This window comes from Trachypithecus francoisi, unplaced genomic scaffold (assembly GCF_009764315.1).
Source record: "Trachypithecus francoisi isolate TF-2019V2 unplaced genomic scaffold, Tfra_2.0 Lachesis_group1, whole genome shotgun sequence".
NCBI classification, from domain to species: Eukaryota; Metazoa; Chordata; class Mammalia; order Primates; family Cercopithecidae; genus Trachypithecus; species Trachypithecus francoisi.
The window spans coordinates 1,698,671-1,713,213 of NW_022681454.1; the positions used below are offsets into that span (position 1 = coordinate 1,698,671).

Consider the following 14,543-nt stretch of genomic DNA (forward strand, 5'->3'; position numbering starts at 1 on the left):
CCATGAGCCCTGGTCCCGGGTCTGGCGAGTCCTTGCTGCTACCCACACCTCACAGTCTGCCGGGGGTACCCCATCTCCAGACTGAGCCCCATGCAGCCTCTACCAAGGGTCCTTGATCACCGACTCAGCCGACCACCTGGTCTGTCTCCCAAGGCACCTGAGAAACGCAGGGCTGCCTCCACAGCAGGACTGTTGTCTGGTCATCAGTAGGCCCCTGCACCATCATTCCCCGCCCCAGAACGTGCTGAGCCGGCAGCTCCCTCCTCCGCTCCCGTCCCTCCTGGTCCCCGCGGGGACTGACACCCACGCTGTGCACACCCCAAGCCCTGGCAAGCAGGGACGGCCTGCTTATGCTATGTCCAAAGCTCGCCACCAGCTTTCCAGCATCTACTGGCTTCCCCAGGTCAGCCCATCTCATAGCAAAAGATCAGAGCCTTCTTCTCTAAACCCTGCTCTCTGCAGAAATGTTTCATAGCAGGGAAGTCCGGGTTTTCAACTCACCTCAAGTCCCCCGGAAGAATCGACTGGAGAACCCACTGATGAGAAGAGGCAAAGCTCACAGTGCCCTCGGTGTGGCCTAGCACCAGCGTCCTGGAGGACCCTGAGGATCCCACCCAGCATGCCAGCCACACTGCTCTCCAGCCCTGAGCTGTGGCCAGGTTGAGGAGGACGTGGGCCATCTGTGCCCCTTCTCCAGTTACTGTCCCCACAGGGTGCCCAGGTCCAGCCCACCCGAGCAAGACAGTGCAGCCGCGCTGTGCACAGCTCCACCCACATCCACTCTCCCCAGAGGCAGGGCATGGGCAGGCCTGTGGCCCAGAGGATGGGGCTGGGGGCAAGAGGTCGGGGGGTTGCCAAGGCCACAGGTCATTGAGGAGAGAGGTTGACACTGATCGCACCCCACCCCAGCCACAGCCCCACTCAGTCCTGGCTTGCACTCAGAGTTGGCATCGGGAAGTCCTGTTAATTTCTGCCACTGCCCAAAGCTCCCCAACACAGACGACCCAGTGAGTGTGCACAGAGCCCACCCTACTCTGTCACGGCTCTGCCATCTCCCTCCCCGAGAGCTGCCAGGGCCCCCAGAGGTCTCTGGTGAATGCATCCCCTTAGTAACACAGAGCAAGACCTGGGAAAGCCTCCTCAGTCCTGTTCCCTTCCTTAACTCTGTGCCAACCACAGCCTGTGATGGCGGGTGGAGAAGTGAGCAGGTGGGCTGCACTGAGAATCTTCAAGTGGGTGCAGGCTCTCTCCTACATCCAGACAGTTTCTGCAGGAGGTGACTGTAGAGTCCCAAGGCGCACAGGCGCTGCTGGGCTCTGAGCTGCAGCATGGACACCCACCGGCTCCCACAAGAGAGGACCCCGGGCTCTGCCTCGAATGGGGCTCCCAGGACAGCCTCTTACTTCCTGAGCCATCACCACACCAGAAAAAGTCAGGGGGCTCCCCAGCAGCTGAGGCGGGTGGCTTAGCTAGGCCAGAAACCCACAGCTCTGTTCTGCTGCTTCCCCCAGGCCACACTGTGCGAGCCTGGCCGGCCCACCCTGGGCCGTGTGTGGGGCTCTGCCTCTGCAGGGGCAGGCAGGGTGAGCTGGGTGTTCTGACACTGGGACAGGCCCCTGATCACTCCCACCCACTCCGGACGGCTCTCCTCACTCCTTTCCTCCCAGCCCAGAGGAGACCAGCCGGATGATAGCAGCTGCTTCCCAGAGAATCAGCCAGCCTCACCCCGGCACTGCCATGTCCAGATCTATGCCCCTCTGAGCCCTTGGAAACAAGAAAGCCTCACCCGGGTCATTTTTAGGAAGTCCAAGGATGGGCGTGTCCACCTGGCGTCCTCCTCACGCCTCCGTTTGCGCCGGCTCCTCTTCCCACTGAGCACGCACGGCTGTGAGCGGCACCGGAGCAGCCCGCAGTGCCGGCCTAGCTCAGGCGTGGACGTGGGGCTGCTGCTGGCCGAGGGCAGGGGAGTGCCCACACCTGCGAGTTGCTCCTGTGAGAGGGACAGGCGTCGCCTCACGGAGAGCAAGTAGGGCTCTGCGGAACACCAGGGCAGGCCTGAGCCTGCACTGCCCTCGCTGCTGTCCACGAAGCCGCTGCTGGCCGAGGACGGCCGGGGCGTGGCGGGTGAGGTGGCACCGGTCAACCACACGGCACTCCTCGGCAGGACGGCACCGGGGCTTCCCTGCAGTGTTGCACTCCCACCGCTGTTGCACCGCCTCTTGGAGACTGGAGTCCAGACCTTGGAGCTGCCAGGGCGCCAGGGGGACTGGCAGCGCACAAGCTCCTCAGGTTCTGACAAGGACCGGCAATGTCGCTTGGTTGGTGGGGCCGTGGACGAGCCTGTGCTTTCACTGGGGTCCACAGTGCTGGCTGCACCCAGGCCCACACCTGGGCCCGGGGACTCTGGCCGCCACTGAAGACCCATGGTGTGAGCAGCAGCAGACAGGCCTGGCAGGAAGCAGAAATCAGGTCTCGTGGCTGCCTGGCTTCCAACGGGCCGTCCTCCACTTAAGACCTTCCAGGGACTCTGGTCTACCAGAAAAGACACAAAGAGGCCGTGGAAGAGACAGGTGAGCCACAGGGCAGGCCCAGCCTCTTCCCACCATGTGGGGCGACGTCTGTCCTGGCAAACAGCCTGGCAGAGCCATCAAGGGCACAGCCCATTGCCATCACCCCGGGCGTGCTTCTCTGAGATGTCCACGGCGCACAGTGGGCACCAGCCCTGCCTGCCCTTGCCAGGTTAGCTGCAGGGCTCGGCTCGCTTCTTTAAGGGGACGCTGTGTCTGAAGGAGGTGTCAGTCTCCCGCCAGTGCCTCCCTGAGAACAACCGCATGGCTCTGCTCTCCCAACAGCCTTGCTAAAACATTCTTCCTGCATCCTCAAAACACTCCCCTCCCTCTGTGACCAGGCATCTCAAGGATGTGCAGCTTCCCTGGCCAGAACTCTCCACAGCCCCTTCTTAAAGCAGCTCAGGTCCCTCGGTAACATGGGCAACACAGGGTCACACCTGCTGCCAGGGTCTTCAGGGAGAGTCTGAGCCCCAGAAACTCCTCAAAAACCTCAGAGCCACCAGGTCCAGGCCTGGAGCCCCTCCTCAAGTCTCACTTCCTGTGCAACTGTCCTGGGGCCACCTGCCTGATGTGCTCTCCAGCCCCTCTGCCACCGCCTGCTGGTTCAGAGAAGCCTTGAGAGCAAGGCCAGGTGCATGGGCCTGGCATGGAATCCGCCTGGGCGGGGTCATCTGGACCCCCAGGACTCCCCCAGTGGCTTGTGAAGTCACTGGCCAGCCGAGAAACTTGGAGTGGAGACTGTGAGACCTGCCTCTGGGGAAAGGCCCTAGGGTGACTCTGGGGCGGCCAGGAGAGAGATGGGGGCTGTGGGCAGGAGGTGTGGAGGTGTAGGCAAGGAGAGCGGCCGGCCAGGTGAGGAGTGTAGGAAGCCCTGCGGGGCTCCGAGCCAGGATGGAGGTAGCTGGTTTGGCCCCGTGTGCAGGATGAACCCCAGGAGGCTGACGTGAGGACATCACACCACAGGCTGGGCAGAGGGTGGGGCTCGAGCCATCTGGGGCCTCACACTTCCTACTTCCTTCTACTTGTAAAAGAATCTGGTAAAACACCTTCACTTTGGTAATCTGGCGCTCAGCAAGGTGAGCCTCCTAACGGGCCTACTCTGCGTGACACAGGATGCTGGGTGCGTCACAGTCGGGTCAGCAGGGCCAACAGAGATGCCCCAGAACCTTCACTGGGGGAGGACCTGGGACCCCAGGGTTACCTGGCCCATGAATACCGCCAGCCCCCATATTCGGAGCACCTGCTCCCCATCAGTGAAGGGCCCACCTGCAGGTGAGCCAGGCACAGCCACGCCCTCCACGGCACGGACAGCAGGTGGGCCGCCCAGTATGCCATGGCACACTCCAGCTGACACTACAAGCCCTGCCGGCCACCCCGTCCTGTTCTCTTAGTGGCCACAGGGTGGGCCTTGCACCTTCCAGAAAGGGCGCAGCAGACCCCTGGGCCCCACCAGCTGAGGAGGGAGAGACCTGGTTGGGCCTGCACTCTACACGAGCCGTCCTGCTCACAGACTACTCTTGACCACTGGCCCAGCTGTGGGAGGACAGCAGCAGGGACCACTCCATGCCCCAGTGCAGAGCACACGAACACTTTCCTGGCTTCCACAGATCAGGCTCATGTTCTGCATCCAGGACCCTCCCAGCCCAGGAGCCTGGTCCCAGCCCTGCTCAGGCCTCCAGCCACAGCTCCTAAAGCACTCACCATTGAGCTCTGAAGGGAACGGACGACCGCTGTTGTTCAGGGTTTCGGCAGAATACTGCAAGTGACAGGAAAGAGAAGTTTCAATATTGTGACTGACACATGAGAATTCGGCAATAATATCCCTGCATTTTCATCACTGTAGCGCATTCTACCTTTCCCCGGTGTTTTCTTTCTAGTGATTAAAATAAGCACAGTTGTATTAAAACCTAACAAAATTCAACTGAGTAAATGCACATTTTTAAATTTTTAAAAAATTTTTTTATCTTTTTAAAAGAGCTAGTCTCGCTCTATTGCCCAGGCTGGAGTGCAGTGGCGCTATCTCAGGTCACTACAAGCTCCGCCTCCTGGGTTCATGCCATTCTCCTGCCTCAGCCTCCCCAGTAGCTGGGACTACAGGCGCCCGCCACCTCGCCCGGCTAATTTTTTTTTTTTTTTGTATTTTTAGTAGAGACGGGGTTTCACGATGTTGGCCAGGATGGTCTCGATCTCCTGACCTCATGATCTGCCCACCTTAGCCTCACAAGTACTGGAATTACAGGCGTGAGCCACCTCGCCTGGCCTCAGACATTTTTATTCCAAGCCACAGGCACGCATCCTGTCCCTGCTCCTGAAGCTCAGGCCCTCCTGCCTTTCGGCAGCCTCAACTGCAGCCATCTTTGCAAACCTCACCACCACTTACTTACTTTTCAGCAAGAACTTCAGCCAAGACCCAAGGGGCCCTTTCCCATTTGCAACAGCTCTGACACAGGACCTGAGCCCCTAAGCCCAGCTCTGGAGTGTGGCGCTGGTCCAGGGAGACATCCAGAGGGCAGTGTCTCCCTCCCTGGAAGCAGGAAAGCCACTGGGCATGGTGGCAACTTGAGGGTCTGTAGGGAGGGCACTAAGGGAAATGCCACAGGGCTCTCTTCCCTGCCCCATGAAATCTCAGGGAGCTGCTTGGCAGATCGCGGCTTGGAGGCCATTATGTGTCTGCTTCCACACGCTGGCCCGTGCAGGCGGGACACAGGGCCCTGCAGAGGATGGGGCACAGGAGGGGTGTCCTGCCAGGTACCCGACAAGCCCCCCAACCTCCCAGAGCCTCCCGGTCTGTGAGAACACAAAAGGCCACCCTGTGACAAGGACATGGCTGTCCCGCAGGGTCCAGGCACAGCAGCCCCTCTGCTTTTCTGCCTTAGAGTTCTAGGGCTCCTCTGCCACACCTCAGAACCTCTCAGTTAACACTGAAGTCCACGGCACTGCATCCTGTGATAACATTTCCAAACACGATAAAATTAAAAGGAAATCCTTCGCTGCTTCCCATAAAGGGATTAAGTTAAAAGTTGGGTTTGTGACCCCGAAAAAAGACACCCATCCACAGACAGGCCGCGTACACACGCAGTCCCACCTCAGCCAACACAGCAGTGTCGAGCTGTGAGCACCTGGCCACACCATGAGGACGGGGCCTGGTGCGGGCACGAGAACCACATGACCTCCAGGTTCTCCCACCCTGGAACCCAAGTCCGATGGTAGAGAGGACAGGCAGCTCTGCTAGAGGACCTGAAGGCTTTCACGCCACAAGGACACTTGCTGCTGTAGATCCTCCCAGCTCTGGGCCTCCCCCAGCAAGCACCAGGACCTCACTCTCTTCCTGTTCTGCATGGCACCCATCCCCAGGGTCACATGAATAGCACTCAGCCGGACACGACCACGGAAACATGTCTAGCAAGGAAAGGACTTTCCCATCCCAGCCGGCACAGACGGCTCTCACAGGCAGCTTGAAGGAGCCACAAGCCTGCATGGCCCCAGATGTGACCACCTCTGTGCAAAGACACGCCAGGGGCAGCAGCTTCTCCCAGTGGTGCTGGCCGTGTGGGATGTGCCTACGGCAGACAAACAGAGCCAGGGTCCCCGGGAGCCGGGAGAGGCCGGGCAGCCAGGTCCCATAGGCTCAGGACGGAGGCTTATCAAAAACACTTATTCCTCACAGTCCTGGAGGCAGAGTCCAAGATCAAGGGATAGTCAGATTCAGTGTCTGGTAAGGCCACCTCCTGGCTCACAGATGGCTCTTCCGGTTGTATCTATGCATGGTCGAAGGGGCCAGCTTCCTCTCTGATACCTCTTTCATAAAGGCACTTAATTCCATTCATCAGGCACTGCCGCCATGACCTAATCACCTCCCAAAGGCCCCACCTCCAAATATTCATCCCATCACCTTGAGGGTGAGGATTTCAACATATGGATTTCGGGGAACATGAACATGCACCCCTTAAGCCTCAAGAAATCTGGACTTCAGGGCTGGGCACAGGAACACACACCTGAATCCCAGCACTGTGGGAGGCCAAGGCGGAAGGATTGCTTAGCCCAGGAGTTTGAGACCAGCCTGGCCAACATGGTGAAATCCTGTCTCTACTAAAAATACAAACATTAGCTAGGTGTGGTGGTGGGTGCCTGTAATCACAGCTACTTGGGAGGCAGAGGCAGGGGAACCGCTTGAACCCGGGAGGCAGAGGCTACAGCGAGCTGAGATCACACCACTGCACTCCAACCTTGGCAACAAGAGCGAGACTCTGTCTCAGAAAAAGAAGAAGAAAAAAAAGAAATCTGGACTTCAGGGCTGGACACAGGGAATCCCAGCACTGTGGGAGGCCAGCGTGAGAGGAGAGGATCACTAGAGCCCAGGAGTCTGAGACCAGCCCAGGCAACACATGGAAACCTGGTCTCTACAAAAGAAAAAAAAAGAGCAGATGTGATGGCATGAGCCTGTGATTCCAACTACTCAAGACGCTGAGCTAGGAGGATTGCTTGGGCTGGGGAGGTCAAAGCTGCAGTGAGCGACTGAGGTGGGAGCATTGCTTGGGCTGGGGAAATCAAGGCTGCAGGGAGTGAATGAGTGCACTCCAGCCTGGGCAACACAGCAAGACCCTGTCTTTAAAAAACTAAAAGTTTTTAGGCCAGGCGCGGTGGCTCATGCCTGTAATCCCAGCACTTTGGTAGGCCGAGGTGGGCAGATCACGAGGTCAGGAGATCGAGACCATCCTGGCTAACACGGTGAAACCCCATCTCTGCTAAAAATACAAAAAATTAGGCGGGAGTGGTGACGGGCGCCTGTAGGCCCAGCTACTCGGAAGGCGGAAGCAGGAGAACGGTGTGAACCCGGGAGGCAGAGCTTGCAGTGAGCAGAGATCACGGCTCTGTACTCCAGCCTGGGTGACAGAGCGAGACTCTGTCTCAAAAACAAAAAACAAACAAACAAAAAAAAACTAAAAGTTTTTAAAAACCAACGCTCTACCAATCAATCCCAGCCTGTATCTGCACAGCGGCACAGAGCTGGAGGACACCACAGCTCGCCACCCACTCACACCATGCCCGCTAGGCTGGTGGCACAGTACGCTTCCCTGTGCCCACGGCCCCAAGCACAGCCCCATCACACCACCTCCTCTCTCCTCCACCCTGACATTCTCAGCTCTCCCTGCTGTCCGCCCCTCAGCCCGGGAACTGCCGCTCTGGTCCTGGCTGTGGCCCTCTACTCTGCCCTCTGGACTCCTGAGAGTCAGATCCCAGGTGCCTATGCCCCCAGGCTCCCACCTTCACAGCCTCCCACGGCCATGGGAACCTCTGCCTGGCTGACTCTCCCCAGGTGTCCATACGGCTCATCACCCACTTTCCAGTTCCACCCGGGAGTCACAGCCCGGCGCCCTATATAAACTCCCAGCACCCCTTGGGCTCTACTTTTTTCCTAATGTACCATCACGACTCCTCAGTCACCCGCTTCCCACCCGCCTCCCTGCAGGAAGTGAGCTCCATGTTGCTAACCCAGCACAGCCAGTGCAGTGGGGACACCCCAACGCACTGAATGACCTTCACACGCGACGTTCAGGCCCTGCCGTCTCCTGGCTGCTGCCCCGGGCTCTCTGGGGAAGCCCCAGCCAGAGCAGTGTAATGCTGGCCCCACCCACCCACCATGTCCCCTTCCCTGTGGCCCCCGATGGTCTTTGCCCACCCCAACATGAAGATCCTGCCCATCTTCCAGCACTCAGCTGCCATCACACCTCAAATCCTCTTTGCTGCTCGGACAGCTCAGCAAGGCACCCATGCCCACTGCCCTCCCACCGCCTCATGCCTGTGGCCACTGGTCGTCTGTGTAGGCCCCCCATGACGACAGAACCCTAAAAATCACGTTAGGATTTGTATTAGGACTGTGGCATTCCTCCGCATGGTCACACAGAGCGCACCTCCATGCCACAGAGCACCTCTTGGTGGCGTAGAAGAACCGCTGGAAGGACCTCTAGGGGAGCATGCTGATGGAAAGGCAGAACTCAAATGCTTGCGCACTGTGTCACTCCATTTACAGACCATTCGCGAGATGACAGAATGACAGAGCAGGGGAAGAAACTATAAAAAACTCTTACTGGCCATGTGTCGTGGCTCACACCTGTAATCCCTGCATTTTGGGAGGCTGAGGCGGGAGGACCCATTGAGCCCAGGAGGTCGAAACCAGCCTGGGAAACACAGTGAGACCCCCTTTCTATAAGATACAATTTTTTTTTTTTTTTTGAGTCGGAGTCTCGTTCTGTTGCCCAGGCTGGAGTGCAGTGGCACGATCTCAGCTCACTGCAAGCTTCGCCTCCCGGGTTCATGCCATTCTCCTGCCTCAGCCTCCTGAGTACCTGGGACTACAGGGGCCCGCCACCACACCCGGCTAATTTTTTGTATTTTTAGTAGAGACGGGGTTTCACTGTGTTAGCCAGGATGATCTCGATCTCCTGACCTCGTGATCCACCCGCCTCGGCCTCCCAAAGTGCTGGGATTACAGGCGTGAGCCACCGCGCCCGGCCTAAAAGATATAAATTTTTTAAAAATAGCTGGGTGTGGGCTGGGCGTGGTGGTTCTAACCTGTAATCCCAGCACTTTGGGAGGCCAAGGCAGGCAGATTACAAAGTCAGGAGTTCAAGACCAGACTGGCCAACATGAAGCTCCGTCTCTACTAAAAATATAAAAAATAGTCGGGCGTAGTGGCGGATGCCTGTAATCCCAGCTACTCAGGAGGCTGAGGCAGAAGACTCTCTTGAACCCGGGAGGCTGAGGTTGCAGTGAGCTGAGACTGTACCACTGCACTCCAGCCTGGGCAAGAGAGCAAGATTCCATCTCAAAAAAAAAAAAAAAAGTTCGGTGTGGTTGCACATGTCTGTAGTCCTAGCTACTCAGAAGGCTGAGGCAGGAGGCTCACTTGAGCCCAGGAGGTCGAGGCTGCAGTGAGCAGTGATTGAGACCCTGCACTCCAGCCTGGGCAACAGAGCAAGGCCCTGTCTCAAAAAAAAAAAAAAAAAGTTCTTACAACTCAAAACTAAAAAGAGAAATAACCCAATTTTAAAGTAAAAATGGGATTTCATTAGCTATTTCTCAAAAGAAGAGATACGAATGGCCAATGAGCACGTGACAACATGCTCGACATAGCTAACCACAGGGAAATGAAAATCAGAACCACAATGAGATACCATTCCACACCCATGAAGTTGGCCTTTATCAAAAAAATGGACAATAACACGCGTTGATGAGAGTGAGAGAAATTACAACTCTCATGTATTGCTGTGGAACAGAACATGGTACAGACACTGTGGAAAACGGCTTGGCAGTTCCTCAAAATGTTAAACACAGAATTTCCATACGATCCAGCAATTCCACAACTAGGTTTGCACCCAAAAGAAATGAAGACATACTTCCACACAGAAACTCACACATGAAACCTCCACACAGAAACTCACACATGAAACCTCCACACAGAAACTCACACATGAAACCTCCACACAGAAACTCACACATGAAACCTCCACACAGAAACTCACACATGAAACCTCCACACAGAAACTCACACATGAAACCTCCACACAGAAACTCACACATGAAACCTCCACACAGAAACTCACACATGAAACCTCCACACAGAAACTCACACATGAATGTTCACAGCTGCATTATCCCTAATAGCTAAAATATGGAAACCACCCAAAGGTCCAAAAACAGAGAAACGGATGAGCAAATGGTGGTCTCTCAAAACGCAAACCTGATTAGCCTTCGAGCCTCACAGCACCACCTGCGAGAACATTCTGTGGTGAGGGACAGCCAACAGGCTGTCCATACCGGTGCTGTCCACCACGGCAGCCACCAGCCACCCAGAGACAGTGAGCACTAGCAGTATGTCTGGTCCAAGAGGGAAACAGCATTATGTGGGTTCTACTTTAACAAACCGTAGGCTGGGCGCAGTGGCTCACGCCTGCAATCTAAGCACTTTGGGAGGCCACATCAGGAGCGTCACTTGAGACCAGGAGTTAGAGACTAGCCTGGGCAACACAGCAAGACCCCGTCTCTACCAAATACACTCACAAATTAGTGACACCCTTTTTTTTGTCTTTACAAAAAAAAAAAAGGCCGGGCACGGTGGCTCACGCCTGTAATCCCAGCACTTTGGGAGGCCGAGGCGGGTGGATCACAAGGTCAGGAGATTGAGACCATCCTGGCTAACACGGTGAAACCCCGTTTCTACTAAAAATACAAAAAAAAAAAAAAAAAAATTAGCCGGGCGTGGTGGCGGGCACCTGTAGTCCCAGCTACTCAGAATGGCATGAACCCAGTGAGCCAGTGGAGTGCAGTGAGCTGAGATCGTGCCACTGCACTCCAGCCTGGGCGACAGAGCGAGACTCCGTCTAAAAAAAAAAAAAAAAGCTAAATCACTAAATCAATTTTAATTTCAGTTTAAAAATCCATGTGCAACTAGAGGGAACCATAGGAGGCAGGGCAGCACTGGCTCCAACCAGCAACTCTGGAACAAACATGGGAGGGGAGCGCGTGAGGCGCCAGCCGGGGCATGCAGCCTGGACACTCCAGGACAAGCAGCTGCGTCCTCAACACACAAGCTCCAAGGGGGACCCTACGGCGAAAAGGGACATGAGACGCCCTGAATCTGGACTCCCTGAACAAATTCTTAAACTCAGACAATTGGGGAAGTTTGAACGCTGACAGGATATTTAGAGATATTAAAGAATCTCTGAGGGTTTTAGGTGTGAAAATGACATTCTGGTCATGTGTCTTAAAGTCTTTCTCTTTTGGAAATACAGAATGAGATATCTGCAGAGAAAGTAGGTCTAGAATGCACTACGAAATCATGGCAGGAGGGGACTGGGTGAAGGCACAGATCAAACAAGGAGCCCTGAGCTAACGGCACCTGCCTCACTTGCTCACTGAGGCCGGGCCGTGGGTATGTATGAAGACATACTTCCACACAAAAACTCACACATGAATGTTTGAGTTTCTACTCTGTACAACTGTCTACACTTATTTTTCTTTTTTTTTTTTTTTTTTTTTTTTTGAGACAGAGTCTCGCACTGCTGCCCAGGCTGGAGTGCTGTGGCCGGATCTCAGCTCACTGCAAGCTCCGCCTCCCGGGTTCACGCCATTCTCCTGCCTCAGCCTCCCGTGTAGCTGGGACTACAGGCGACCGCCACCTCGCCCGGCTAATTTTTTTGTACTTTTTTTTTAGTAGAGACGGGGTTTCACCGTGTTAGCCAGGATGGTCTCGATCTCCTGACCTCGTGATCCGCCCGTCTCGGCCTCCCAAAGTGCTGGGATTACAGGCTTGAGCCACCGCGCCCGGCTACACTTATTTTTCATAAAAATACTATTTTAAGTCACCTTTGAAAACATCAATTTCTGGCCGGGCGCGGTGGCTCAAGCCTGTAATCCCAGCACTTTGGGAGGCCAAGACGGGCGGATCACGAGGTCAGGAGATCGAGACCATCCTGGCTAACATGGTGAAACCCCGTCTCTACTAAAAATACAAAAAACTAGCCGGGCGAGGTGGCGGGCGCCTGTAGTCTCAGCTACTTGGGAGGCTGAGGCAGGAGAATGGCGTGAACCCAGGAGGCGGAGCTTGCAGTGAGCCAAGATTGCGCCACTGCACTCCAGCCTGGGCGACAGAGCGAGACTCCACCTCAAAAAAAAAAAGAAAAAAAAAGAAAACATCAATTTCTATTTTTATACAATGAATTGGCTATCTAAAATACTGACTTGTTTCCATGAATGTTAGAAGTAACTTGTGTTTAGATATTCACAAGTTACGTGGGCGAGCTGGTCTCACGTGTAAACAATCTATCACTGAGTAACTGGGTTTCTTCAACACAGGCAATCACACTGTCCTCATCACAAAGATCAAAAACCCGGCCGGGCGCTGTGGCTCAGGCCTGTATCCCAGCACTTTGGGTGGATCAGCTGAGGTCAGGAGTTCAAGACCAGCCTGATCAACATGGTGAAACCCCATCTCTACTAAAAATACAAAAATTAGCTGGGCTTGGTGGCATGTGCCTGTAATCCCAACTACTCAGGAGGCTGAGGCAGGGGAATCGCTTGAACCCGGGAGGCAGGGGTTGCAGTGAGCCGAGATCGCGCCACTACATTCCAGCCTGGGCAACAGAGTGAGACTCCATCTAAAAAATGAAAATAAGCCGGGCGCGGTGGCTCAAGCCTGTAATCCCAGCACTTTGGGAGGCCGAGACGGGCGGATCACGAGGTCAGGAGATCGAGACCATCCTGGCTAACATGGTGAAACCCCGTCTCTACTAAAAATACAAAAACTAGCTGGGCGAAGTGGCGGGCGCCTGTAGTCCCAGCTACTCGGGAGGCTGAGGCAGGAGAATGGCGTAAACCCAGGAGGCGGAGCTTGCAGTGAGCTGAGATCCGGCCACTGCACTCCAGTCCGGGGCGACAGAGCGAGACTCCGCCTCAAAAAAAAAAAAAAAAAAAAAAAATGAAAATAAATAAATAAAATTTTAAAATCCTGATAAAGGCTGGGCGCGGTGGCTCATGCCTGTAATCCCAGCACTTTGGGAGGCTGAGGTGGGTGGATCACTTGAGGTCAGGAGTTCAAGACCAGCCTGGCCAATATGGTGAAACCACATCTCTATTAAAAATACAAAAAAAAAATTAACTGGGCATGGTGGCGGTGCCTGTAATTCCAGCTACTCGGGAGACTAAGGCAAGAGAATCACTTGAACCCGGGAGGCAGAGCTTGCAGTGAGCCAAGACTGCACCACTGTACTCCAGCCTGGGCGACAGAGCAAGACTCCATCCCTTTCAAAAAAAATTAAAAATTAAAAAATACGTTGGGCATGGTGGCACACCCCTGTAGTCCCAGCTACTCAGGAGGCTGAGGCGGGAGAATCACTTGAGCCCTGGAAGCAGAGGTTGCAATGACATGCTAATACTCCACTGCACTCCAGCCTGGGCAACAGGGCAAGAACTCCATCTCAAAAAAAAAAAAAAAAAAGTAAAAAGGTTTACATTTAGGGATAAAAAGGTTTGTCCTCCCATTTCAGAAAGAAACCACCGCCATATTCACAGGCCATGTTTTAAGAAAACAAGAGTCACTGGGAAAAACCATCTTCGACAGCAACAGACTCAACAGTGGCCCTGGCTGGCCACTAATAGAGCCGGGTCAGCAGGAGCAGGAGCAGGAGCAGGAGCAGGAGCAGGAGCAGGAGCAGGCTGTGATGGAACCCTCATGACCACTCACCCTGCAGGGCCCCCAGGGATCCTGTCCCAAGGCTGAGGCTGACCGAGGAACTGCCCACATTGCCTTCTCTCTGTCAACGGACAAGTGCTCCGTAAAGAGATGAAGAACAGGAGGCAGGAAGAAGGCAGGGGCTGAAAAGCTACCTACTGCGTACTATGCTCACAACCCGAGTGCAATACACCCAAGGGGCAAACCTGCACATGTACCCCCTGTATCTAAAATCAAAGCTGAAAACAAGAGGTGAAGAGTGGCCACCTAAAGCACAGAGGATGTGGGGGCCCGTGGGTCACTCCAAACCAGGACATCTGTCCAGACATCTCACAGGCCCAGCAGCCAAGCTGTGTAGCCACCTCCCTGGAAAGCTGCCCACGCCCTGGCTGACATCCACTTGCCTAAATGTCCTCGGAGGCACACAGCCATCTGACAGGCATGTGCCACTCTGTATCCTTTGGTCTTGGTTCGAGATTCCTTAAAAACATTTTCTCCATTTAATCAAAAGGAAAAATGTGCCAGGCGCGGTGGCTCACACCTGTAATCCCAATACTTCAGGAGGCTAAGGTGGGCAGATCACTGACCAGCCTCGCCAACATGGCCAACATGGTGAAACTCTGTCTCTACTAAAAATACAAAATTTAGGCCAGGCACGGTGGCTCACACCTGTAATCCCAGCACTTTGGGAGGCCAAGGCAGGCAGATCATGAGGTCAGGAGCTCGAGACCAGCCTGACCAAC

At 55.1% G+C, this 14,543-nt stretch overlaps 1 protein-coding gene across 6 annotated transcripts in view; it reads right to left on the reverse strand.

The window, feature by feature from the left end:
- Positions 1–14,543, reverse strand: part of FAM53A (family with sequence similarity 53 member A) — a 43,837-nt gene that overhangs the window by 10,405 nt on the left and 18,889 nt on the right. For all 6 annotated transcript variants that reach the window (XM_033213441.1, XM_033213440.1, XM_033213443.1 and 3 more), the window contains 2 exons: positions 4,272–4,326; positions 1,787–2,532 (listed from right to left, as the gene is read on the reverse strand). In XM_033213441.1, coding sequence (XP_033069332.1) covers positions 1,787–2,532; positions 4,272–4,326 — 801 coding nt within the window. The remainder of the gene's footprint in view (positions 1–1,786; positions 2,533–4,271; positions 4,327–14,543) is intronic.